Source organism: Schistocerca gregaria, chromosome 3 (assembly GCF_023897955.1).
Source record: "Schistocerca gregaria isolate iqSchGreg1 chromosome 3, iqSchGreg1.2, whole genome shotgun sequence".
Taxonomy (NCBI): domain Eukaryota; kingdom Metazoa; phylum Arthropoda; class Insecta; order Orthoptera; family Acrididae; genus Schistocerca; species Schistocerca gregaria.
The window spans coordinates 878,566,159-878,593,038 of record NC_064922.1 but is presented as its reverse complement, the minus strand read 5'-3'; the positions used below and the strand labels follow the sequence as shown (position 1 = coordinate 878,593,038).

General features: G+C 42.1%; 1 protein-coding gene across 3 annotated transcripts in view; it reads right to left on the bottom strand.

The window, feature by feature from the left end:
- LOC126354992 (phospholipase D1) overlaps positions 1–26,880 on the bottom strand; it is a 190,620-nt gene that overhangs the window by 36,226 nt on the left and 127,514 nt on the right. For all 3 annotated transcript variants that reach the window (XM_050005100.1, XM_050005102.1, XM_050005103.1), the window contains 3 exons: positions 24,645–24,763; positions 19,172–19,291; positions 2,096–2,307 (listed from right to left, as the gene is read on the bottom strand). In XM_050005100.1, the coding sequence (XP_049861057.1) occupies positions 2,096–2,307; positions 19,172–19,291; positions 24,645–24,763 (451 nt within the window). The remainder of the gene's footprint in view (positions 1–2,095; positions 2,308–19,171; positions 19,292–24,644; positions 24,764–26,880) is intronic.

Genomic DNA, 26,880 nt, shown 5'->3' with positions numbered 1-26,880 from the left:
TGGAAAGAGAATGATTTTGAGGAGGATCGCTAACTGTGTGGGCAGGGACTATATTGGTCACTTTAACATCTTTCCATGAAATTATATGGGTGAATCAGAAAGATTTAAATGCTGTCAGGTACTATGATGCGGTTTTGGGACCTCATGTACAGATGTTGCAAGAGGCTGTGTGCCCAGACTTCATATTGATAGCTGGTAACACTTGACCTCATTGATCATGAGTGGTTAATGTTTTCTTAGAAATGGAAGATACTGGAAGCACTATGTGGCCTGCTCACTCTCCCAATTCAAATAACATTGAGCATGACTGCGATGCAATAGGTAGACCGGTTGCATCACGTCAACATCCACCGAGCACTCTTCAAGACTTGCGAGCAGCTCTGCAGGAAGAATGGGCATTATTGCCTTAACATGACATTGATGACATTATTCACACCATGCTCCATCACTGTCAGGCCTTTACTGCTACCAGAGGTGGTCACCACATAGTGAGCACATTAACCAGTAGCCGGAATGTGGGTGCAAATTTGTTAAGTTGGGGGTAAAAAAATTTTCTTGCAGTTGTTCACATTCTGTCTTTTACACCGTTTCTACTTTGCTATCACCTGTTTATACTGTTTAATGGCAAAATGCTGGCCGGGGCGGCCGAGCGGTTCTAGGTGCTACAGTCTGGAACCGCGCGACCGCTGCGGTCGCAGGTTCGAATCCTGCCTCGGGCATTGATGTGTGTGATGTCCTTAGGTTAGTTAGGTTCAAGTAGTTCTAAGTTCTAGGGGACTGATGACCACAGCAGTTAAGTCCCATAGTGCTCAGAGCCATTTGAACCAGTTTTTTTGTGGCAAAATAAATCCGATCTTGCAAAATTTTCATTTGTTGCTTTAATTTTGGACACAAGTGTGTATGTTCTCTTACCAACAATGATGGGCCAAAACATTATAACCACTGCCCACCGCGAGACTGAATTCTACCTGGTCGTGTTGTGGGCATATGATATGATACAGAAAGTACTTAAGCAGAGTAGACACAAATGGGATATCATTCTAGTGGAGACATGGGCTACAAATGGAAAAGTCCACTGACTTAAGTGATTTTGATGAAGGGCCCAGAGCCTAGGAATGAGCATCTCTAAAATGGTGATGCTGGTCAGCATGCTGGTGAGCATCTATGGCAAACTGTTGATAAACGGTGAAACTGCAAGTAGGCAACAACAAGTTGGATGTCCATGCTTCATCACAAAACCTGGAAATCAGAAGGTTACCCATTCTGTAAAGCAGGACAGGCAGCTATCTGTGAGAGATCTGATAATAGAAGTACAATGCTGGTGTACTGGAGTAGGCATGAAGTGCTTAGGAACATAATCTTCAGTGCACATTGTTGAACAGAAGCCCCTAAAGTTTTCTGCACTGACCCTATGACATTGACAATTACAACAGCAATGTGCAGAGGATCATCTATACTGGACCATAGATAAATTTTTGTGTCTTGATATGCCATCATCCAGGTATTTGTATGCTCGAAACATACAACACGTCACAGTTGCAGACCAATAGATGGAGTATTATACTGTGGGATACATTCAGCTGGGCTCCCATGGAACCTGTTGCAGTAACTGAAGGCTCAATGGTAACTGTGAACTATATGGACGAACTGCATCTTAAGGCAAAAATAGTATTACAATGATTTGAGGAGTGTGACAGTGAACTGATATTGATGTCTTGGCCATCAAATTTGCTTGATCTGAACCGTATGGAAGACACCTGGGACAAAACTAGGCACCAGCTCTGTGTCCACAAACTACCAGCTCATAATTTATGGGAATTGTCTGACTTGTGGGTAGACACCTATTGACACACATCTTCGGAAACCTATAAGAGATTTGTCGTTTCCATACTATACAGAATTGTTTCTGTATTGTGTTCCAAAGGTGGAATAGCATGCTGTTAACCTTGTGGTCATAATGTTTTAACTCATTATCATACATTGAAATAAGCACTGTGAAGAAATAATGCAAACATCATGTATACTTCAACTTGTTTTCTGGGCTAAATTTACTCTTACAGTAATGCACGAGTTGATGATGAAGAAAATTACTTACTTGTGTGCTCGAATAATTCGTTTCAAAATTGTCTCCCCTATTTGATTGCGCACACCGGTACTCTGGAAAGCGAGTGAGATGAAGAACTGGTTTTCTATGTAGATGTAATGCTTCGCTTGTGTAATTATATCCAGATATGCTTCATGTATACTTTCCTCCCATGTATCAGCCTCCAGGAAGCCTGCACTCCAACTTGAAACACTACGTACAACCTGAAATGATGTTCCCACAGTTTTTGATGATAATATTTGTATTTACATGTGTGTCTGATTTTCATTTTGCTTATCTACATTTAAATCAAACAGAAAATTCAGCTAAGCTATTCATTACTTGCTACAACTATCACTTATGCTGTAAAATTTAGGAAAATACTTATATTGTTATGCGAATGATACATTATCTTAGTGGTTGGACTGTGAGCCATGAAGGATAAAATCAGTAAGCCAAAATGAGTACAGTTGAAGAATATTTCAGCTTTAGAAACGACCCACTAACTTTCAAAACTTGACACAGCAAACTGTAATACATGGTAAACAAGGTCTTGTAGCTTCTACATCTGTGCGGACTAGGATAAATAGGGCACCAGAATTACTATCTCCACCAGTTCCTGTATCATTCACATATGATACAAGAAAGATTGTCAGTAAGGCCAAATTTCCCAAATCTTACCTTTATACTCATTAGTAGAGGACTAATTAGTTTATATACACTCCTGGAAATTAAAATAAGAACACCGTGAATTCATTGTCCCAGGAAGGGGAAACTTTATTGACACATTCCTGGGGTCAGATACATCACATGATCACACTGACAGAACCACAGGCACATAGACACAGGCAACAGAGCATGCACAATGTCGGCACTAGTACAGTGTATATCCACCTTTCGCAGCAATGCAGGCTGCTATTCTCCCATGGAGACGATCGTAGAGATGCTGGATGTAGTCCTGTGGAACGGCTTGCCATGCCATTTCCACCTAGCGCCTCAGTTGGACCAGCGTTCGTGATGGACGTGCAGACCACGTGAGACAACGCTTCATCCAGTCCCAAACATGCTCAATGGGGCAGATCCGGAGATCTTGCTGGCCAGGGTAGTTGACTTACACCTTCTAGAGCACGTTGGGTGGCACGGGATACATGCGGACGTGCATTGTCCTGTTGGAACAGCAAGTTCCCTTGCCGGTCTAGGAATGGTAGAACGATGGGTTCGATGACGGTTTGGATGTACCATGCACTATTCAGTGTCCCCTCCACGATCACCAGAGGTGTACGGCCAGTGTAGCAGATCGCTCCCCACACCATGATGCCGGGTGTTGGCCCTGTGTGCCTCGGTCGTATGCAGTCCTGACTGTGGCTCTCACCTGCACGGCGCCAAACACGCATACGACCATCATTGGCACCAAGGCAGAAGCGACTCTCATCGCTGAAGACGACACGTCTCCATTCGTCCCTCCATTCACGCCTGTCGCGACACCACTGGAGGCGGGCTGCACGATGTTGGGGCGTGAGCGGAAGACGGCCTAACGGTGTGCGGGACCGTAGCCCAGCTTCATGGAGACGGTTGCGAATGGTCCTCGCCGATACCCCAGGAGCAACAGTGTCCCTAATTTACTGGGAAGTGGCGGTGCGGTCCCCTACGGCACTGCGTAGGATCCTACGGTCTTGGCGTGCATCCGTGCGTCGCTGCGGTCCGGTCCCAGGTCGACGGGCACGTGCACCTTCCGCCGACCACTGGCGACAATCGATGTACTGTGGAGACCTCGAGCCCCACGTGTTGTGCAATTCGGCGGTACGTCCACCCGGCCTCCCGCATGCCCACTATACGCCCTCGCTCAAAGTCCGTCAACTGCACATACGGTTCACGTCCACGCTGTCGCGGCATGCTACCAGTGTTAAAGACTGCGATGGAGCTCCGTATGCCATGGCAAACTGGCTGACACTGACGGCGGCGGTGCACAAATGCTGCACAGCTAGCGCCATTCGACGGCCAACACCGCGGTTCCTGGTGTGTCCGCTGTGCCATGCGTGTGATCATTGCTTGTACAGCCCTCTCGCAGTGTCCGGAGCAAGTATGGTGGGTCTGACACACCGGTGTCAATGTGTTCTTTTTTCCATTTCCAGGAGTGTATTTATGTGTGCCATAAAATAAATTTAAAATGCATATTATTTTTTGATAATAAATAACCATTTTTATAAATACACACTCTGCCAAATCTGTCTTCTTCTTAGAGTGTGCACTCAACAAAAGAGGCATTGTTTATGAGAAGAAAGTAGCTACACAAATTCCTGACATGGTCACACACTTATAGCTTAAAAATGCATGAATCCTCACACTGTTATAGTTCCTTTGTGATTTGTTTTAAAAACAACCCTTCTGATTGAAACAATGAGTTCACAGAAAGTGAATTCTATTAATACTATTAACAAAAGTGTGCCTCCTAAATAATTTTTAATTTGATTTTACTTGTCCCTATACTGAAGCAATTTTAGGGTGTCAAGATTGTGGAGAAGCAAAAACACACAGTTAATTTGTATATGTCAAATCATACATCAATAATCAACCTCAGCAATCAAATGACTGAAGGGAACAGGACTTTGATGTTTGCTTTGAAATACATAGTTCTGTTACCAATGGGCAGTGATCTGCTGTCATAGGAGACAATTTCTGCTAAAATAAATATGATGGAGAAAACATACGTATAGGTTGCATTTTATTTGTGATGTCAACTTTTTGCTAGTGCAGAAACCAGTGAAACATTTTGAGGACTATTCTCCAAGCGACACAGCTGAATTGAAGTTCAATCCTCTGATAGGGAGAGGACAGGACATTTTCAAACTTTAAAAATCTTTCAAGTGCCAAAAGAAAACATTGCTGTCCTTAACAAGGAGGAATTATCATCACTGATGTTAGGAACAGACCACCAACGATTTGAATCTGTAAGGAGTTTCTGTTTTGCATTGGTTCATTTCTTTCAAGTGTATGGTTAAAGTACTTTTTAGTCAATATTTCTCATATTGTAGTGCGTATTTGTGGAATTTTAGTGGCTATTTTCTGGCATTCTATGCAAGCATACTTAGGTAATTTTTAATGCCCTGCATTCATTAGGCAATATATTTTGGACGACACAACATGTTTCTTCACTTTACTGGAATGTAGGTCTCAGAATTTTGAGAATAAACCTCTCCACAATTCACAATACATTTCTTGTACAGCGTATCTGTGGAATGCATCGAACATTTCAGTTACACTCTAGTGCTAACTAAAAGAGCACATGATAAATCTTGCAGCTCTTCTTTGAATATTTTCTATCTTCACAATTAACTAGATTTGATTAGGGTCTCAGACTGATGAACAATATTCAACAACTGGTTGAATGATTTTTTTTAATCACTCTACTTTTTGGACAAATTACACTTCATGAAGTCAAATGACAAAGTCACATTACAATGCATTACATTACAATTATTAATGTTTAGTCTACATTGGCGGTATTTGCATCAAGGTATGCTCATCAATAATTCTCGCATCATTTTGTAACAAATTTTAATGATATCACTTGCATGTATACAATGGACTGTCTCTCAACTTGTGAAGATACAGTGATCAAAATATGCAAATGAGGATAAAATACTGTTCACCTGATATAAGAGACACCGAGCAGAGGACAGACTCACTGAAAGAACAATAACTTGCTTAGCTTTCAAGAGAAGTTTTGTTCAGAGATAGTGACCCCCCCCCCCTCTCTCTACCCTCCCCCCTCCCTCTCCCATTTTTTCTGAGTCATTAGTCTTCTGTGAAAAATGTCTCTCTTGTAGCAACCTTTCCATCAGAGTAGCACCTGTATCCTATGTGCTCAATTATTTGTTGGATGTATTCTGACATCTGTTTTTCCCTACAGTTTTTACCCTCTACAGCTACCTCTAGTACCACAGAAGTTTATTCCCTAATGTCTTAAGTCCTATCATCGTGTCCCCCCTTCTTATCAGAAGTTTGTTTCTTCACTGATTCTGCACAGAACCATCTCATTTCTTATCTTGTCAGTGCACCTAATTTTCAACGCTCTTCTGTAGCACTACATCTCTAACACTTCAGTTCTCTTCTACTCCAGTTTTCATAGTGCCCACTATTCACTATCACACAGTGCTGTGCTTCAAATGTACAAGCCTAGAAATTTCTTCTTCAGATTATGCCTGATGGTTGATAATAACAGCCTTTTTCGGTCAGGAATGTCTTCTTAACCTGTGCTAGTCTGCTTTTTATGTTCTCTTTGCTTCTTCTATCATGTGTTATTTTGCTTCAAAGGTAGCAGAATTCATATCATCACCTACTTCTTCGTCACCAATTTTTATTTTAAGTTTACCACTATATTCATTCCTGCTACTACCCAGTCCTGTTGTCTTTCATTGTTTATTCTTATTTCCTATTCTGTGTTCATCAAACTGTTCATTCCATTCTGAAGTTTTATTCCACTCATAAACATTTGTTATTTTCACCATTGCTTCTTTAATGTATGGACTGAATGGTAGAAATGAAAGAAAGTGTATCTTACACCCTTTCTTGGTCTTCCATTCTTATCATGCATTCTTGGTTCTTGTACATATTATACATTACCCATCTTTCCTTACAGCTTACAACTACTTCTCTCGAAATTTTGAACACCTTACAACATTTTACATTATCAAACACTTCTTCTATATTTCAAATCCTTTGAAGGTGTCCTGATTTTTTTTATTCTTGCTTCCATTATCAAGTGCAACATCAGAAATCTCTCTCTGGTGACTTTATCTTTCTAAGAGCAAAACTGATCATCAAATGACAAATCCTCAACTCCCTTTTCCATTCTTTTTCACACTATTATCATCAGTAACTTGGATGCAGGATCTGTTAAGCTGACCGATAGTTCTCACACTTATCTACCCTTGCTATTCTCAAAATTGTCTAGATGATATTTTTCCAGATGTTTTAGAGTGCCTCAAGTCTCACGGATTTTACACACCAACTTCAACAGTAATTTCGCGGCCACTTGTGCCAGTTATTTAAGTAGTTCCCAGGGCATGGTATCTATCACTTTTGCCTTAATTGATCACAAGTCTTCCAAAGCTCTGTTAAACTCTCACTAATACTAGATCCCTTATGTCTTCCATATTGACTCAAGTTTCTTTTCGTTTTATGTCATCAGACAAGACCGCTTTGTCAGACAATTGTTAGCCTCATTTTCATAATCTGCCAGTACATAACCAGTCCTTTGAATACATTTACATGCAGTTTTTTTCGAAATTTTCCTGAATTTCACCACCCTTTAATGTGTTTTGGAACAACACAAATACCTAACCTTTGCACCCATTTTTGTTCACCAACCTAAGTTCAGCACAGGATCAACATAGCTCATCTCAAACCAACACTTTATCAACTTTTTCACACCTTTATCTCTCCCTATTATATAAAATAGAAAGAAACTTCCACATGGGAAAAATATATTAAAAACAAAGATTCCAAGACTTACCAAGTGGGAAAGCGCCAGTAGACAGGCACAATAAAATAACACACAAACACACACACAGAATTTCTAGCTTTCGCAACCAACGGTTGCTTCTTCAGGAAAGAGGGAAGGAGAGGGAAAGACGAAAAGATGTGGGTTTTAAGGGAGAGGGTAAGGAGTCATTCCAATCCCGGGAGCAGAAAGACCTTAGGGGGAAAAAAGGATAGGTATATACTCGTGCACGTGCACACACACACACACACACACACACACACACACACACACACACACACACACCCATCCATACATACATATACAGACACTTGTGTCGCTTTCCCGCTTGGTAAGTCTTGGAATCTTTGTTTCAATATGTATAAACTTCATGTTACCCTTTCCACCTTCTAATACCATGTCAACCTCACAACATCCCTACAACGAGCCGATTAAATTTTATTTACATTCCCTCCGCAAACATGCCTTCACCCTAGCCAGATTATGCTCCCATATTTTATTTACTCAGGCTTTTCTGACATTTGGCATTACCCCCAAAGGCCTCACACTTAAAATTCCCATCGCTGGCTGCAATCCTCCTTTCCATCAGTCCTTGTATCAGTTCCAAACTGCACAATCCATAGCCCTCACCCGCCTAATCCTTCACCTATACATCGACTCTGCCAATGAACACACCCGTCAACTCCTATCCCAAATCAAATTCCTCAATCTTTCCTCTCCCACATCCACACCGGCTGTTCATAGCATCCTCCTACAGGCCAACCGCAAATTAGAACAGCATGCCACCCTCCACCTCAAAATACTATCCCATCTTCTGGTTTCCCACCTCCGGAAAGGCAACTCACTCACCCTCCACAACCTTTCCAACAAACCTCAACCTCCTCTCATTGCACACAGACCCAGTCTCTCCCATCTACTGAATCTCCCACTTCCAGCTCCACTCCCCCCAACACCTCAAAATTCTAGTCAACACAATCTGGAACCACAACACCCCAATTCAGTAGTTAACCTTTCCTCCAAACCTCTCTCCCAATCCGAAACCTCTGTCCTATCCAAAGGCCTCACCTTCAGCCCCACTCCCAGATTCAACCAAACTGCTTGTCAAAGATTTACTGTCCTACACTCGTAGTCTCTGCTGGAAATATCACTTTGCCACGAAGAAAAATAATCCTGATCCCACTCCTAATGATCCAACTCCCCAAGACACTATCCAAATTGAACCCTGCCTGGAACAGTTCCGTCCTCCATCACAGCGGGACCCACCTCCTATTCCTCAAAATCACCCTCTCCAAACCTTCCAGGAATTTCTCACTTCCAGCCTTGCCTCTCAATCTTTCTTGAAAAACCTTAATCCTACTCCCAACATAACCACAGCCGAAGCCCAGGCTATCCGTGATCTGAAAGCTGACCGATCCATCATCATTCTTCCGGCTGACAAGGGTTCCACGACCGTGGTACTTGATCGTCAGGAGTATGTGGCTGAGGGACTGCATCAGCTTTCAGATGACTCTACATACAAAGTTTGCCAAGGTAATCCCATTCCTGATGTCCAGGCGGAGCTTCAAGGAATCCTCAGAACCTTAGGCCCCCTACAAAACCTTTCACCTGACTCCATCAAACTCCTGACCCCACCGACACCTCGCACTCCTACCTTCTACCTACTTCCTAAAATTCACAAACCCAAACATCCAGGCCGCCCCATTGTAGCTGGTTACCAAGCCCCCACAGAACGTATCTCTGCCTACGTAGATCAACACCTTCAACGCATTACATGCAGTCTCCCATCCTTCATCAAAGACACCAACCACTTTCTCGAACGCCTGGAATCCTTACCCAGTCTGTTACCCCCGGAAACCATCCTTGTAACCATTGATGCCACTTCCCTATACACAAATATCCCGCACGTCCAGGGCCTCGCTGCAATGGAGCACTTCCTTTCATGCTGATCACCTGCCACCCTACCTAAAACCTCATTCCTCATCACCTTAGCCAGCTTCATCCTGACCCACAACTTCTTCACTTTTGAAGGCCAGACATACCACCAATTAAAGGGAACAGCCATGGGTACCAGGATGGCCCCCTCGTATGCCAACCTATTTATGGGTCGCTTAGAGGAAGCCTTCTCGGTTACCCAAGCCTGCCAACCCAAAGTTTGGTACAGATTTATTGATGACATCTTCATGATCTGGACTCACAGTGAAGAACAACTCCAGAATTTCCTCTCCAACCTCAACTCCTTTGGTTCCATCAGATTCACCTGGTCCTACTCCAAATCCCATGCCACTTTCCTTGATGTTGACCACCTCCTGTCCAATGGACAGCTTCACACATCCGTCCACATCAAACCCACCAACAAGCAACAGTACCTCAATTATGACAGCAGCCACCCATTTCATATCAAACGGTCCCTTCCCTACAGCCTAGGCCATCATGGCAAACGAATCTGCTCCAGTCCTGAATCCCTGAACCATTACACCAACAAGCTGACAACAGCTTTTGCATCCCGCAACTACCCTCCCGACCTGGTACAGAAGCAAATAACCAGAGCCACTTCCCATCCCCTCAAACACAGAACCTCTCACAGAAGAACCCCAAAAGTGCCAAACGTGTGACAGGATACTTCCCGGGACTGGATCAGACTCTGAATGTGGCTCTCCAGCAGGGATACGACTTCCTAAAATCCTGCCCCGAAATGAGATCCATCCTTCATGAAATCCTCCCCACTCCACCAAGAGTGTCTTTCCGCCGTCCACCTAACCTTCGTAACCTCTTGGTTCATCCCTATGAAATCCCCAAACCACCTTCCCTACCCTCTGGCACCTACCCCCGTAAGTGCCCCCAGTGTAAAACCTCTCCTATGCACCCTCCCACCACCACCTACTCAAGTCCTGTAACTTGGAAGGTGTACACGATCAAAGGCAGAGCCACGTGTGAAAACACCCACGTGATTTACCAACTGACCTGCCTACACTTTGACGCTTTCTATATGGGAATGACCAGCAACGAACTGTCCATTCGCATGAATGGACACAGGCAGACAGTGTCTGTTGGTAATGAGGATCACCCTGTGGCTAAACATGCCTTGGTGCACGGCCAGCACATCTTGGCACAGTGTTGCACCGTCCGGGTTATCTGGATACTTCCCACCAACACCAACCTATCCGAACTACGGAGATGGGAACTTGCTCTTCAGTATATCCTCTCTTCTCGATATCCGCCAGGCCTCAACCTCCGCTAATTTCAAGTTTCCGCCGCTCATACCTCACCTGTCTGTCAACAACCTCTTTGCCTCTGTACTTCCGCCTCGACTGACATCTCTGCCCTTACTCTTTGGCTTTAAATATGTCTGCTTGTGTCTGTGTATGTGCGGATGGATATGTGTGTGGCTGCGAGTGTACACCTGTCCTTTTTTCCCCCTAAGGGAAGTCTTTCCACTCCCGGGATTGGAATGACTCCTTACCCTCTCCCTTAAAACCCACATCCTTTCGTCTTTCTCTCTCCTTCCCTCTTTCCTGAAGAAGCAACCGTCGGTTGCGAAAGCTAGAAATTTTGTGTGTGTGTGTTTTATTTATTGTGCCTGTCTACCGGTGCTTTCCCGCTTGGTAAGTCTTGGAATCTCTCTTTTTAATATATTTTTCCCATGAGGAAGTTTCTTTCTATTTTATTTTCTATGTACTGAGTTTGTCATACCACTTACCATTTATTGTTTTTTCCCCTGGTGTACTACGATCTGTCCCTGAATGTTTTTGTACTTCCCTCTTTTGACCATCAATGGAAGCATTTCTTCTGTTACCCAAGATTTCTTCATAGCTGCCTTCCTTGTACTTATATTTCTCTGTCTAACTTCTGTGATTGTCCTTTATAGAGATGTGCATTCTTCTTCAACTGAACTGTCTACTGTGGTATTCATATTACAATATTTACAGCCACCAAGAACTTCAAATGCATCCCATAATTCCTCTCAACTTCACAAAGTATAATCTTACTCTGTATCTGCTTCTGGATACACCCTACAATCAAAAATTCGATTTTGGAACCCAATCCAGTCCAGGTTACTATTGGGTGATGAAGTGGGATACTCCTTTACATTTGGCTCTTGGAGGTGGTGGGATGATTAGGGATATGTGGGGAAAAGGCACAGGAGATAAGTTTAGTCTGAAAACAGCTCTCCCATGTCACCCCCCTCCCCATTCCACAAGCTCCTCATCCTACCACCTCCCCCAATAATTAGTTACAAAGGGGTTCCCCCTTCATCACCCAATACTGCCTTGGGCTCGAACAACTGAACCACATCCTTCATCAGAGCTTTGATTACCAAATATCATGCCCTGAAATGAGGGACATCCCTCCTAAAGTGGTGTTCCATCACCCTCCTAGCCTCCACAACATCTTAGTCCCCCTCTATGCCACTCCCAGTCTCAACCCCTTGCCACAAGGATCATATCCTAGTGGAACACCCTGTGCAAGACCTGCCCAATTCACCCACCCAGCACTTCCTATTCCAGTCCTGTTACAGGCTTATCCTATGGCATCAAAGGCCAGGCCACCTGTGAAAGCACCAGCTCTGCTGCCATCATTGCACAGCTTTTTGTATTGGTATGACTACTAACCAGCTGTTCACCACGAAGAAGGATTACTACCAAACTGTGGCACAACAAGCAGCTGAACGTAACATGCTTGATTTCAATGGCTGCTTCACAAACCAAGCCACCTGGATCCTCCCCTCCACCACCAATTTTTCTGGACTGCCCAGATGGGAGTTGTCCTTACAACGCATTCCCTGCTCCTGAAATTATCCTGGCCTCAAACTACAGTAACCTGCTGCCTCTACCCACAGTTTCGGACACTTCTACCCTATCTATCACCTCTTTCCTATTCTTATCCCCTCACCCTCTCTGTGTGCTGCCCTCTGCCAATGCACCCACCTGTCTTTCTCCTTTCTCAGTTCTCTCCCTTTCTGCTCCTCCCCCCCTCCTCCACCTACCACACAGCCTCCCAACATTTCACCTTTTGGCAATTGAGTTACTGCATGCTCTGCTAGACAGTGATCTTCTCTTATCCCATCTGTACCCTGCTGTCCCCTGCCCCCGATTAAGGCTTCTGTTCTACATGACAGTTGAATTCTGGTCCGAGCTGCTGTAGATAAAGGTCTTGTGTGCATGGTATGTGTGTGTTTCCTTTTCTGAAAAAGACATTGCCGGAAAGCTAAATGTATACCCTTTTTACAGTGAGTAGCACTGCATCTTTTCCTCATACTGTTGGTGTTTTAATACTTCGGCTCATAGACAAAATCCTTCTTCAGAAGTAAAAAACTCTGCAAGTGCAGCTGCACATGCGTGCACACACCAATGCCCACGGAGCTTCCTACTTCTGGAGGAGGAATTGTCTGAAAGCTGAACTATAAATCACATTCTTTTTCAGTGTGCTTGTCTGCGACTCAGTTCCTCCTCTGTGTGGTGACTAGCAACCCATACTTTCCATATTATTTTTATTTTAAGCAATAATTTGGAGTGACTTCTCTTTCCACTAGAACTTGGAAAGTATTATTCATTTGTTTGCTTCTTCCTGTTCTCTAATCTCAGTTTCATACGATTGAATGAAAGCTTAGGAGTTTTGAGAGCAAAGGCTCTGAAACCAGTATTTTTAGTTAGGCCATTAGTTAATTGTTCCTGCTCTTCTGTTTCAAACACCCAGACACTGAAAGGATCATTTGTCACCTCTTTTTCACTTCAGCTTTATCTTCAGTGTGAAGAACAAACCACATTCACAAAGCCATTAATTTTAAGTAGCAAACACTAGTTGTTATAGTATAACAATAAATATAAAAACAAAATGAACACTTTCAGGGGCAATAAAATGAAAATGAGACAGATTGAAAAAATTAAGTAAACTGTTTATTATTTGAAAAGAAATCACCGCAGCTATTAATACATTAATCCCACTGTGAGACAAGATGGTCATTGTCTTCAGGAAAAATGTTTGTGGTTGCCTATGATACTGTGATTGTAACCAGGTGTGCACCTCCTCATCTGAAGCGCTCCAAATATATGTATATCATATGGGGAGAGATCAGGAGTGTATGGAGGGCTCCCCGGCAAAACTTGCAGGATAATGCATGCCCACACGTTGTCATGATTGTTTCATCTAGGGTGCAGTAGTATAATTCGGAAGCCCTTACACATCCTCTGTACAGTCCTGATCTTTTCCCACGTTATTTCCGTATTTTTAGAGCCCCCTAAAAAAAAGACATCTGTGGACATTTATTTGCTTTGGGTGAAGAGCTGCATGTCTGGGTACAATCATGATTAAGTATGCAACTGCAAATATTTTTCCATGAAGGCATTTACCATCCTGTCTCACAGTGGGATAACTATATTAACTATTGTAGTGACTACTTTTGAATCAATAAATAGTATACTTACTTTTTTCCATCTGGCTCATTTTCATTTGACTGCCTCTTATATAATTGTAGCAAGTCCTTAGCTACATTGCCTGACAAAAAATGAAGCACCCATACGACACTGTTGGATTTGAATGTAACTTTGTACACGAATAAACCATCGGCAGATATGTAAATGATTAATAGAGTTCTGATTCTCTATGACATTCAGATCAGCCAGCAGAGAGCATAAGTTTTGTGTATGTTTAATGTTATTACCACAACTGGTAGGATATACACTGAAGAGCCAAAGAAACTTGTATACCTGCCTAATATCGTGTAAGGCCTCTGCGAGCATACAGAAGTGTCGCAACATGACATGGTATGGACTTTACTAATGTCTGAAGTAGTACTGGAGGAAACTGACACCATGAACCTTCAGGGCTGTCCATAACTGTGAGAGTACAAGAAGATGGGGATCTCTACTGAACAGCATGTTGCAAGACATCCCACATATGCTCAATGATGTTCATATCTGGGGAGTTTGGTGTATAGTGGAAGTGTTTGAACTCAGAAATGTGTTCTTGGAGCCATGTGGGGTGTCGCATTGTCCAGATGGAATTGCTGAAGTCCTTTGGAATGCACAATGGACATGAATGGATGCAGGCGATGAGACAGGAGGCTTACGTACGTGTCAACTGTCATAGTCATATCTAGATGTGTGAGGGGTCCCATATCAACCCAACGGCACATGCCCTACACCATTACAGAGCCATTAACACCATAAAACAAAAGTCCACATTTTTGATACTGCTGTGACTGGGAAGCTTGGACTGCTTATTAATGGTGTTGCATTGTGTTTATTGACTGCTTATGGATGGTGCTGCATTGTATTATTAATTAATTGTGGTTCTGTACTTCCTCGCTGGCCAACCTTGGTGAGAATGGTGGCGACATGCGAGAGGGCCAGTTCTTCCAATGTCATGGAGAGGCACAATGGTGTTTCTCTTGGCATAGGCAGCCATCCAGTATGTATTCAGGTCACAGCTCTTGACAGTGCAACGGCCCAGCACCGACATCCTGTGTTATCATGTGTTTCTGTTTATGCTACAGTATCAGGGTGCAAATTTTCAACAGGACAATGACTGAGTACACGGCACACATCTTTATGAACTATCTGTGTGGTGTTGAGGTAATCCTGTGACCAGCAGCATACCCAGATGTGTCCTTGATAGCACAAGTGTGGGACTGGCTCAACTGTCAACTCTATCCCAATAACAATATCCAGGATATAAAGGCACAATGACAGCAGCTGTGGGCCAACTTGCCCCAGGACAGGATAAAATGGCTTTGTGATACCTGTCACAACTGAATCGTTGTGTTCATCCAGGCCAGATGGGGTGCAACGTGGGGTTGTACTGCCAAGGTCCTTGTAAATATGACTATTTTGTAACTACTGAAAAAGCACATCACATACCCTCTCGGGCCATAAAGTTTAAATTAATTTCCTGCTCTCCTTCTGGGTGTCGCACTTTTTTGGCAGGCAGTGTATATACAGATTTTACAGTATTTTGACATATGCACTTACCAGGTTGATTGCTTCTTCCGCATTTATCCCGACAGTTGTTGGCATGAAAAATATTTCAATCTTATAGACTGTCAAAGTTTATTACTTTATAGTTTAAGTCAAACTGCAGTTTTTATCACATTTAATAATAATTGTTGTATGCACACACACACACACACACACACACACACACACACACACACTACCACAGAATTGATGACAGTCACTGTGTAGACACCCAGTGTGATAAAACTTTTGCATTTCCTTTATGTTTTCATCTTCTTTAAAGGAAAAGAGAGAAGATGAAGTGGTAGCCCTTCATAGAACCTTTGCCTACTGTCAGGTATTTTTGATTTTCAGTTGTTAAAAAAAAAAAAAAAAAGAGGACTTTTTCTGGCACCAGTAGGAGGAAGGAAGGATTTGCGCTCAGCTAGTGAACGAGTGAGAAGCACGCCATTTTTAGCGAGTAATTTTAGACCGCCAGTTTGGGGCCGCTATGAATAAGTGAGGAGTATGTATTTCGTAAGTGCACCATTTAGAAAAATACAGTATTGTTTTATTAACAGAAAGGTCGTGTGAGTTGTTATTTCAAATAGTACAATAATTACAAGAACAGAAGCCCACCTGTGTACTTTGGAAAATTACGAAGATCCGATAAGCTTAATGGGAACACGGTGAAGACTTCAAAGGTGAACACGGTGATCAAACGTAGCATTATAAGAATGGTAAGCACAAATCTACAGCGGAGGAAAAAACTACTTCGCCCTGCAAAATAATATGAACTTATTTCCAGGCATAGCTCAGCTTATTGTGCTTATCATTCATGCCGAAAAATTAATCTGATTAATTCAATACATTTTAAAAAGCCACACACTTCAACATTTTATTATCATCTATTCCATTATTTTATTATATTATAACAGTTTGTTTGTTAAGTCTTCACGCTATGACATGTTTACACACATCAAAGAGATACATACGAGTGGTTGCCTTTCCACATTTTTATTTATTGTTTTCTTCACAAAATCAGTTTTACTGCAGTAGTGGAATGTGAGTTAGTTGCACTTCAATTATAACTGTGCAAGGACAGTGCAGCTCTGTGCGTTGAACCAACATCCTTAACATAATAACACTGGGTAAAATTTGGGAGGCAAGTTTAAACATGATGTGAGTATTAAACTAACAGAAAACCACTGGCAGTTGAAGGATTTTAAAAAAAAATTGCTTTTACGATCATAGATGTGAAATCTGAACTATCCTCTGATGAATACATTTAATGGTGAAACTTCCTGGAAACTATATATTGCACTATGATATGAATTGGATCACTTGGAGACAGATTTCAGTCCAATAAATAGTTTTAATCTGTCAAGAAGTTTTATAATGGTTTACACTCAGCTAAAGAGTGAGAGACTGATTCTGGAGCTTGTCTCTGCTGTGGGAATGATACAAAGTATGGGGTAATTTGATCTGGGCAATCTTCTGAGGTACGCAATTGCAAATTATACTTACAATGCTGCAGGTGTGAGTAGTACACGCATCAAAAAAAGTTTTGCATCACCACAGTTCTAAGAACTCCTGAAGACAGACATTGACTGTGGATATTGTATCACAGACACACTCCCTTTGCCTGTTCAGAGATGTCACTAAACCCACCCAAAGATGGAAACAACCTATGAGCAGCGCCTATTAGATGGAGGAGGCCCAACATCCAATCGGTTCCAGTCATTTCACCAGAAAGGAGGTACATGGCTCGTGTTGTCTGTAGTTCAACCATGCCTAGACAGTCCATACTGTAGTTCGATCGCATCTGCATTGTTACTTTGTGCCAGAAACGACTCTCGATAAGGGAAGTGTCCAGGTGTCTCAGAGAGAATCAAAGCGAAGTTGTTTGGACATGGAGGAGATACAGAGAGGCAGGAATTGTCAATAACATGCCTCACTTAGGCTGCCCAAGGGCTGCTACTACTACAATGGATGACCACTACCTATGGATTACGGCTCGGAGGAGCTCTGAGAGCCAGGCAACCAGGTTGAACAATGTTTTTCGTGCAGCTACAGGATGTCATGTTACGACTAAACTGTGTGCAATAGGCTGAATGGTGCGCAACTTCACTCCCGACATCTTTTGCAACCACGACACCATGCAGCGTGGTACAGATGGGCCCAACAACATGCTGAATGGCTCCTCAGGATTGGCATGATGTTCTTTTCTGATGAGTATGGCATATGCCTTCAACCAGACAATTATTGGGGTCGTGTTTGGAGGCAACCTGGTCAGACTGAATGCCTTACACACACTGTCCAGAGAGTGTAGCAAGGTGGAGGTTCCCTGCTGTTTTGGGGTGGCATTATGTGGGGCCGATGTATGCCGCTGGTGGTCATGGAAGGCGCTGTAATGGCTGTACGATACGTGAAATCCATCCTCCAACTGATAGTGCAACCGATATCGGCAGCATACTGGCGAGGCATTCGTCTTCAGGGCTGACAATTCGCACCCCCATCGTGCGCGTTTTGTGAATGACTTCCTTCAGGATAACTACTTCTCTTGACTAGAGTGGCCAGCATGTTCTCCAGACATGAACCCTATTGAACAGGCCTGGGATAGGTTGAAAAGGGTTGCTTACGGATGACATGCCCCACCCACCACTCTGAGGGATCTACGCCAAATCACCGTTGAGATGTGGGACAATCTGGACCTACAGTGCCTTGATGAACTTGTGGATAGTATGCCACGATAAATACAGACATGCATCAATACAAGAGCTACTGGGTATGCTGTACTGGTGTGTACAGCAATATGGACCACCACCTCTGAAGGCCTCACTGCATTGTGGTACAATATGGAATGTGTGGTTTTCCGTGAGCAATAAAAAGGGCGGGAATGATCTTCATGTTGATCTGTATTACAATTTTCTATACAGATTCCGGAATTCATGGAACTGAGGTGATGCAAAACTTTTTTTGGCGTGTGTGTATAAAACATGAATATTTCATGAAGCATCAGGGGTGAGCATCACTGACTAACACATGGTGTCCTTTCTGTAAACCTTTTCATGAGTGCTCAGCTCCCTAACTCTGAATCAGTGTAAGTCTAAAGGTGTTGGGTTGCTAGTGTTTTGCCTTCAGCTATAGCCAACCTAAGTGATCAAACAACACAATGTGCAATAACATTCTACCATCCATAAACAAATGCCAGGTTTTTGAGAAGTGATTGTAATATTTAGTATTATGTGCCGTATCATTATGGAACATGTCTAAAAGGAACTTTGAATGTCAGTTACATGAAACTTTTAAGCATTCTTTAAGTTTATGTGACATTTCATTTTTTTAAAAATGCTCTGAACAATGTACAACCAACAGGTACAGTGACTGCACTGTATAAGGTAAGTAGAGCTAGCTTCCTTCACGCCGTTCCTTTTCTGGTGCACATTTGTGTATTCAACAGTGTTTGTTACCTCTGCTCCACACAACCCTTCAAACAGCACTCAACAGGTAATATTTGGCTCATGGATAGCTTCTACTGAGCAAATGTTTTCTGAAATGCACAATAACCACTCTGACGAGAACAGAAGTTAGGTACTTACTCAATTACTAATACCATAAGAAACGAAAGACAAGTTAAGAAGTTTATCTTACCTGGCAATTTACTTTACTTCTAACTGCATCAATAATTGGTGGTATATCATAATCGTCCAAACCCTCGTACGATTTTGGCAGCAGGAATGGGTATGTTGGATTCAGTCGCATCTTTTCTAGCTGAAAGAATGTAATTTTTTTAAAATTACAACTTACGTTACTATAAATGAGACTGTGACTTGTATTTAGATACAAATCACAGTTATATACAATGGACAGGACATTCTTACTAGTTACTTGTCATGAATATACGAGGACCATTCTCTCCTCACAGGATTCTGGGGCTCAATTTTCTCTGAGTGCAAAATACAATGACTTTCACTTACATTGTATATAAGATAAGAAAGATTGACTGGTTACTTCCTGCAGTGGGCAAATTTCCACTAAATGCAATCTTGCGCATGCTCGCATTTCACACACATCATGAATCACAGCATTGCACTACAAATCTTAATCAGTATGAATGAACTTAAGACACATGCAGCACTTGTCTACGTACAGATTATAGTGTGATTAGAATAAACTACGATTTTTTAACAGTTCTGTATGGAGAGAGCAGAGGGGAGTGAGCTGCTTTCATGTGCTGTGTGCACCTCGCATACTTTTGGCAAGTGGGTGTTACCAGGCTGTCGAAGCACTGATAAAGAATAAATATATGACAATACTAAACTGGAACCTTATGACACTGACTGTTTCATAAATACTTATGATTACGGTGTAAATGGTGTGACTCCATGGGAAGAATGATGACTGTCTTCTTCCTTAGGCCTGAAATGGGTGCTGGAGATGACAGAAATGAGCATCTTTTTATCTGTCTTTGCACTTTCTTGGGGTGGCTAAAAATTCTGGACCAGCCCTGACTGGTGAAATGCAACCATATTTTCAGACAGCTTATAATATACTACTAAATTTAAATATTTGGCAAAGTACCTGACACCAGAAGTACTTTTCTCATGCTTACATAATTTTACGCAGAGAAAAAGTTTCATTTCACTATTTTGAGTTTTATTTAAATGTATTCTATATGTTTTACATTTATTTTGTGTTCGTTTCAGTTTTATAGCATGTTACGTTACATTACTAGTTGCTCATTATCAGAACTAACAGTGGTCCAATAAGTTTTGATTGAGCTTTTAGGAACAGTAAAAACACATTCAAGAAATTGTGCACACAGACATGTAAAGAATGATGTATAATCCTTGTGAAAATGTTATTACTTAATCTGGAATGGACCAGTATGAAAAATAGACCTGTAAATTTACAAACCTTATGTCATATATGGATATTCATGAACGATATTAATCTCAGACATTAAGACTGAAACTAAATCACCCAAAAACACTACACAAAGTTTGTAACACTTCATAAATTAGTAGTTTTAATTATAACTTGGCAAGTTGCCAATGATATATACTTTATTTTATAAATGGCTGGCACACATGTCATAATTGTTCGTGTTTTGTTTTGGAGTCAGTGCTGCAATGGGCTGTTGTGAATTATTTGGAGATTTAACAAAATTCTGAAGTAAGTTCTCAAGATCCAGGATCCTCCAACTGAACTAAGTAAAGTATGCTGTTTATGGTGTTTGTAATCATGTCACTGTGGAAATAATTTAAAGCACTACATTAGAGTCACAGTAATGTTCTGAAAGAAATGTGTGCTGGCAGCTGTGGTCACATTTTAGCAGTATCATTCACGATAGCTTCTTATGTCAACATACCTACTTCACTGAGAATACAGGATGGAATAAAAGCAGTATTGCGGAAAGGATAGATCGCTACTATCCATGTGGAGGAGATGTTGAGTTGCAGACAACCATAACAAAGAGAGTGCTACACATTAGAGTCTTCGGCCAAAAAACCTTCTTTTAAAATAGAACACACACACGCACACACACAAGCACACACACACACACACACAAGCACACACACACACACACACACACACACACACACACACACACACACACGCACACACACACACACACACACGCGCGCGCGCGCCCACTGTCTGTCTGCTGAGGCTGGATTGCGGCCAGAGAGATTGTGCATGTATTTTTATTTTAAAAGAATGTCTTTTGGCCAAAAGTTCCAATGTATAGCTGTCTTTTTATTGTGCCTGTCTGTGACTTAATGTCTCATCTACACCAAAGCCCCAAAGAAACTGGTATAGACATACAGAGATATGTAAACAGGCAAAATGTGGCACTGTGGTTGGCAATACCTATTCAAGACAACAAGTGTCTGGTGCAGTTGTTAGATTGGTTACTGATGCTACAATGGTACATTTTCAAGACTTAAGTGAGTTTGAACGTGGCATTATAGTTGACACATAAGTGATGGGACACAGAGTCTCCTAGGTAGTGATAAAGTGGAGATTTTCCTGTACAACCATTTCATGAGGGTAACCGAGAAAATCAGGAATCCGGTAAAACATCAAATCTCCAACACTGCTATGGCCAGAAAAAGATCCTGCAAGATCGGGATCAATGACAATTGAAGAGAATCATTCAACATGACAGAAGCACAACCCTGCCACAAATTGTAGCAGATTTCAATGCTGAGCCATCAACAAGTGTTAGCATGTGAACCATTCAACGATGTGGGCTTTCTGAGCAGAAGGCTCATCTCTGATGACTGCGTGACACAAAGCTTTATGCCTCACCTGGGCCTGTCAATACTGACATTGCACTGTTGATGACTGGAAACATTTTGTCTGGTCAGACAAGTCTCATTTCAAATTGTATCAAGTTCAAAAATGGTTCAAATGGCTCTGAGCACTATGGGACTTAACATCTATGGTCATCAGTCCCCTAGAACTTATAACTACTTAAACCTAACTAGCTTAAGGACATCACACAACACCCAGTCATCACGAGGCAGAGAAAATCCCTGACCCCGCCAGGAATCGAACCCGGGAACCCGGGCGCGGGAAGTGAGAACGCTACCGCATGACCACGAGCTGCGGACTTGTATCAAGTGTATGGACGTGTATGGGTATGGAGACAACCTCATGAATCTATGAATCCTGCACGTCAGCAGGTGGAAGCTCTGCAATGGTGTAGGGCATGTGCAGATGGAGTGATATGGGATATACATCTAGATATGACTATGACAGTTGACACGTATGTAAGCCTCTAGTCTGATCACCTGAATCCATTCGTGTCCATTGTGCATTCCAAAGGACTTGGGCAATTCCATTTGGACAATGCGACTCCCCAGACATGAACATCATTGAGCATACGTGGGATGCCATGCAACATGCTGTTCAGTAGAGATCTCCATCCTCTTGTACTCTCACAGATTTATGGACAGCCCTGAAGGTTCATGATGTCAGTTTCCTCCAGCACTACTTCAGACATTAGTCGAGTCCATGCCATGTCGTGTTGCGGCACTTCTGAATGCTTGCGGGGAACCTTCATGATATTAGGCAGGTGTAACAGTTTGCTCTTCAGTGTATATGTTGAGTATCAATGTACCCTTTTCATAATATTACTTTTTATCATTTCTTACCAAATACTTTCAACCTGTGTCCACGTACGTCCATTCAGATAGAAATCTGAACAATATGGGAAAGCTTGATAGCACTATGCGCTTTTACCACAATCAGTTTGTCAATGTAGTAGGGTCTGTATTTTGGGTTGAGGAACTTCACAGGTGCTATAAGACAGCCGTATTCAAGACAATTTAATTTTCTGTGCAGAAAAATCCAAAATGAAATATTCATTTCCCCCATCCCATCATCAGAGCTTTATATAACACAACACAATAGTGTGTGGTATGGCACACTGTCCACAACTGTTTTTGAATTAAATGGAAAATTTTGGAACAGGAAATTAGAAAACCATTCTGGGAAAGCTGTGGAAGTCATTTTCTCATGGTAGTTACTTTTCTGTAAAGGGCGTAGCAATAATCAGTTTGGAACAAAGCCTTGAGCCAAGTTAACATGAAGGATGATTATCTAGCCAACCTTCCTTACTGGAGCTTTTGTTGTTCCTTTAACCAAGGGGCCTGTCCAGCTATTTGTCATTGTGTGACACAAATGGATCTGAGTCTTGTCGAGCCACATGATATCTTAGAACAATGCGCTTCTCACAGCATGCAGTTACTGGCATCACCAGGTCCATATGTCAGTTGTTGCAATGATTGATATACAACATGGAAACTTTTAGTGCTTGAAACTGACATTGTGAAGACAATTTCAAGGAGATGACTTATTCTTATTAAGCAATTCTGTTTATTTTAGACTGAAAAGAAGTCCGTTTAACATACGGTACTCTGTGCTTTGATAATAACCAACCCAGTGTACATATTGCTTCCTGCTGGAATGTGTCCATGTTGATTACCCATTCACCTTAACTTCTTTTCATGCTGTTGATTCCAAAAGGCAATGTCCTGGTGACACTTCATTGTTCTCTTCTTTCTTCCCTTGCTTTCCTTCCTTTCTCAAATTGTCAGCGCCATAGATCTATGAGTGAATGTTATGTGAAGCAGCTGTTCTCTACATCACTCTTGAAACTTACAAAATCGGACCCCAACATTGTCCTTCAGTTGAGCGTACTCATACAAAATGCACACTAGTTTGAAGCCTTGCCCACAGATTGGAATTCCCCTTCCAACGCTAGATACCCCTGAAACAAGTGAAGGAGCTTTCAAACAACCTCTTTTATGTCAAACTCTTATTCAGACATGCTGCAGCACTAATGAAATAATGCCAATGCGGACACATTAGATCATAACAACACCTCATGAATGCACGACAGCCCATCACTTTAAAAAGTATGATACACAATGAGAGCTGAGGAACATGGAACTAACTGGTACTTGACATGTGTTACTGTTTAATAACTGTGTGGGAACAGTTTCTCCTATACCTGCCAACCTGTTGTTATTCCAAGAGAAGAAGATAGTTCATGGTCACCAGACCAATGGCTTCATGTACTCTTTACTGAATTAAACTGTGAAAAGTCTCATGTTATTTTAACTGCACTTAAAATCTTCTGCCTGTGTGGCTGATTCGGGAAAAGAGATCAAACAGCAAGGTTATCCGTCTCATCAGATTAGGGAAGGAAGTCAGATGTGCCCTGTCAAAGAAACCATCCTGGCATTTGCCTGAAGAGATTTAGGGAAATAATGGAAAACCTAAATCCGGATGGCTAGATGTGGGATTGAACCGCCGTCCTCCTGAATGCGAGTCCAGTGGGCTAACCATTGTGCCACTTCACTTGGCTTCTGTCTGTTTGGCTTCCACATAGAAATTGAATCACCCTGGTACTTACTTATACTGCGAACAAACAAAAAATTGTGCACACTAACTATTCAGAAATTTAAATTATGAGGCTGTTTCCACTAGCACTGTTTCCAATGAAACAGGTTTGCAAATGCCATGATTAGTTGAACTCAGAGGTACCATTATCTGTGTCCAAATACTGAAAATGTATGAAATGAAGAGGAATTGTAGAATCCCAACTTACCTTGATTGCATTCCACCTCTGTATAAAGTGCCGGGCTACATCTCTTGCAGCGGCTCCCTGCACCAATACGGCAATATCATGCCACGGCATTCGAGGGGTTGTGTTGCGGTCTACCAAGTCTGCAACAAGCATATATCCTCTCAGTTAAATCTCCCCTGACCTGAGGTTCTGGATGATTTTTCCAAACTCTATCCCTTTTCCTGAACCTCTCCAGTTCCTTTGTCTTCACCACCTTCTTTTCCCTTCTATCCTTCTGCCAGAAGGAGCCACTGGCTCCTAAAGCTTGCATAAGTAAAACCTTTTTATGTGTGTGTGTTCTCCTGCCACTGCTGGCGAGTACATTTTTTTTCTATCCAATTACATAATAAGAAAAGACAAATGGCGGATGCTGGAGTTGAAGGCTGTGGTCAAAAGCTTTACGTAAGTACCTTTTAAGTGTGCCTGTCTGCAACTTAACGTGCCTTCTCTATGGTATGTAGCAATCTGTCTTTTCCTACAATGTTGATAGTCCTACCTGGAATTTCCATTGTTTAGTTGTATTATAGTTCAAAATATCAGTGCTTTATGGCTACATAAGAAGTACAAATGAATAAAAAGCAGTTATTTGGTCTGGTATGGCTTTGTAGTCATTTGTTCACATTTCATGATTGGCTGTGAGGTACTATGCAAAAAAATGCACACAGTAAAACAGAAATGAGAAAAAAATAAAAGCCAAAACCCACATTTGTGACTAATTCTTTTATTAATTACTCAAACAGAGAGTGAAGTCTTACCTTACAATATTCAGTCATTTTTCGGTATTATAAAGTTAATGACGCTTGGATGGCTGTCCCACCATAAGGCAAACACCATTCAAATTATTGTTAGCATAATTGAAAATTTAATATAAAGGAAAAATTACGTTAGAAATATAATGACAACAACCCTTTTAGTTTACATGTATTTTTGCCCCCAAGCTCAGTACCGTGACACTACAAATTAACAGACCATATAGAGTTTCTCTCATGACTGCATTTTATATTTCCCCTTGCACTCCCACTTTATATTTTCCCATGCACTATGTGGGTTGGTTGATTTGCAGCAGGAGGGAGTGGGGGGGGGGGGGGGGAGGGGGGGAGTGAGGGATTAGTAACGCGTCTAAACAATAAGGTCATCAGTCCTCTGCACACAAGATAGTCCAGCCAGAGTTGATTTAAGTGTGAGAGTATGAAGAAGTAGTACAACTGAGGAATTAAAAGGAATACTGAAGCCAGAGATGAGAAATAATTTGAAGAGGAGTAAAAGTATATGCAGACTGAGAGCAGACAAGGGCTACTACAGGGCTCATCTGTGGCAGGAGAAACCTCACCTTTATGCAAACCCTCCCCCCTCCCCCCTCACAACCTGAAAAAGAGTGAAGACAGTAACCAAAAACAAGAAATAATACCTTCTACCTGGGAGACGGCTAAAAACATAATGAGCATCAGCAGGACCAACAACAGCAAAATAAAGTAAGAGAAATAATCATATAACTAGATGGGTGGGTGCAGTTGGACATCCCCCAGTACTCAGTATGCAAGGAGGGTGGGGGAGGGGGGTGCCTCCCACACAACTGTTCCACTCTGATCCATTATACCTTTTCAGTTGTTCTTTTGTCATCATTTATTATCCAGGATAAGAAATCCTTAAGGTCTTGCCTTCAACTACTGTGCTACTCTTAAAAATCCAAATTTGGGTGTGGCAGAACACACGGGCTAACCAAATGTAAAAGAAATTAAAATGAGGTATGACGAAGGTAGTTGCCAGGAGGAGGTAATGACGAGGGCCCCTAGACCTGCATGTGGCAGGAGACAAGCCAATTCCAAACAGCATGCCTCCAACTTGAAAGCAATTAAAAATTTTACATCCGAGAATAAAAACGACTTTCTTGGAAGAAACGATGAACTAGTTCTACTGCCAATATGATATCTGTCAATTTTAGAAGCAAAGAATCTGGGAAAGACCATGCTCAGCTTGGAGAGCAATAATGAGGGGGCATTCCACCAGGATGTGAGGTACTGTCTGTAAGGCTCTGCAGCCACAATTCAGGGGTGGCTCATTGTATAAGATACAACAACAGGTTAAGCTGATGTGACATCCCTGAAGCTGACATAAGAGAGCAGATTCCTCCCAGAAGGAACAGTAGGAGGAGCACCATGTAGCAGTAGTCTCTTTGATAGTGTGAAGTTTATTAGAAGGTGGGCAGTAGCCTCCCCCC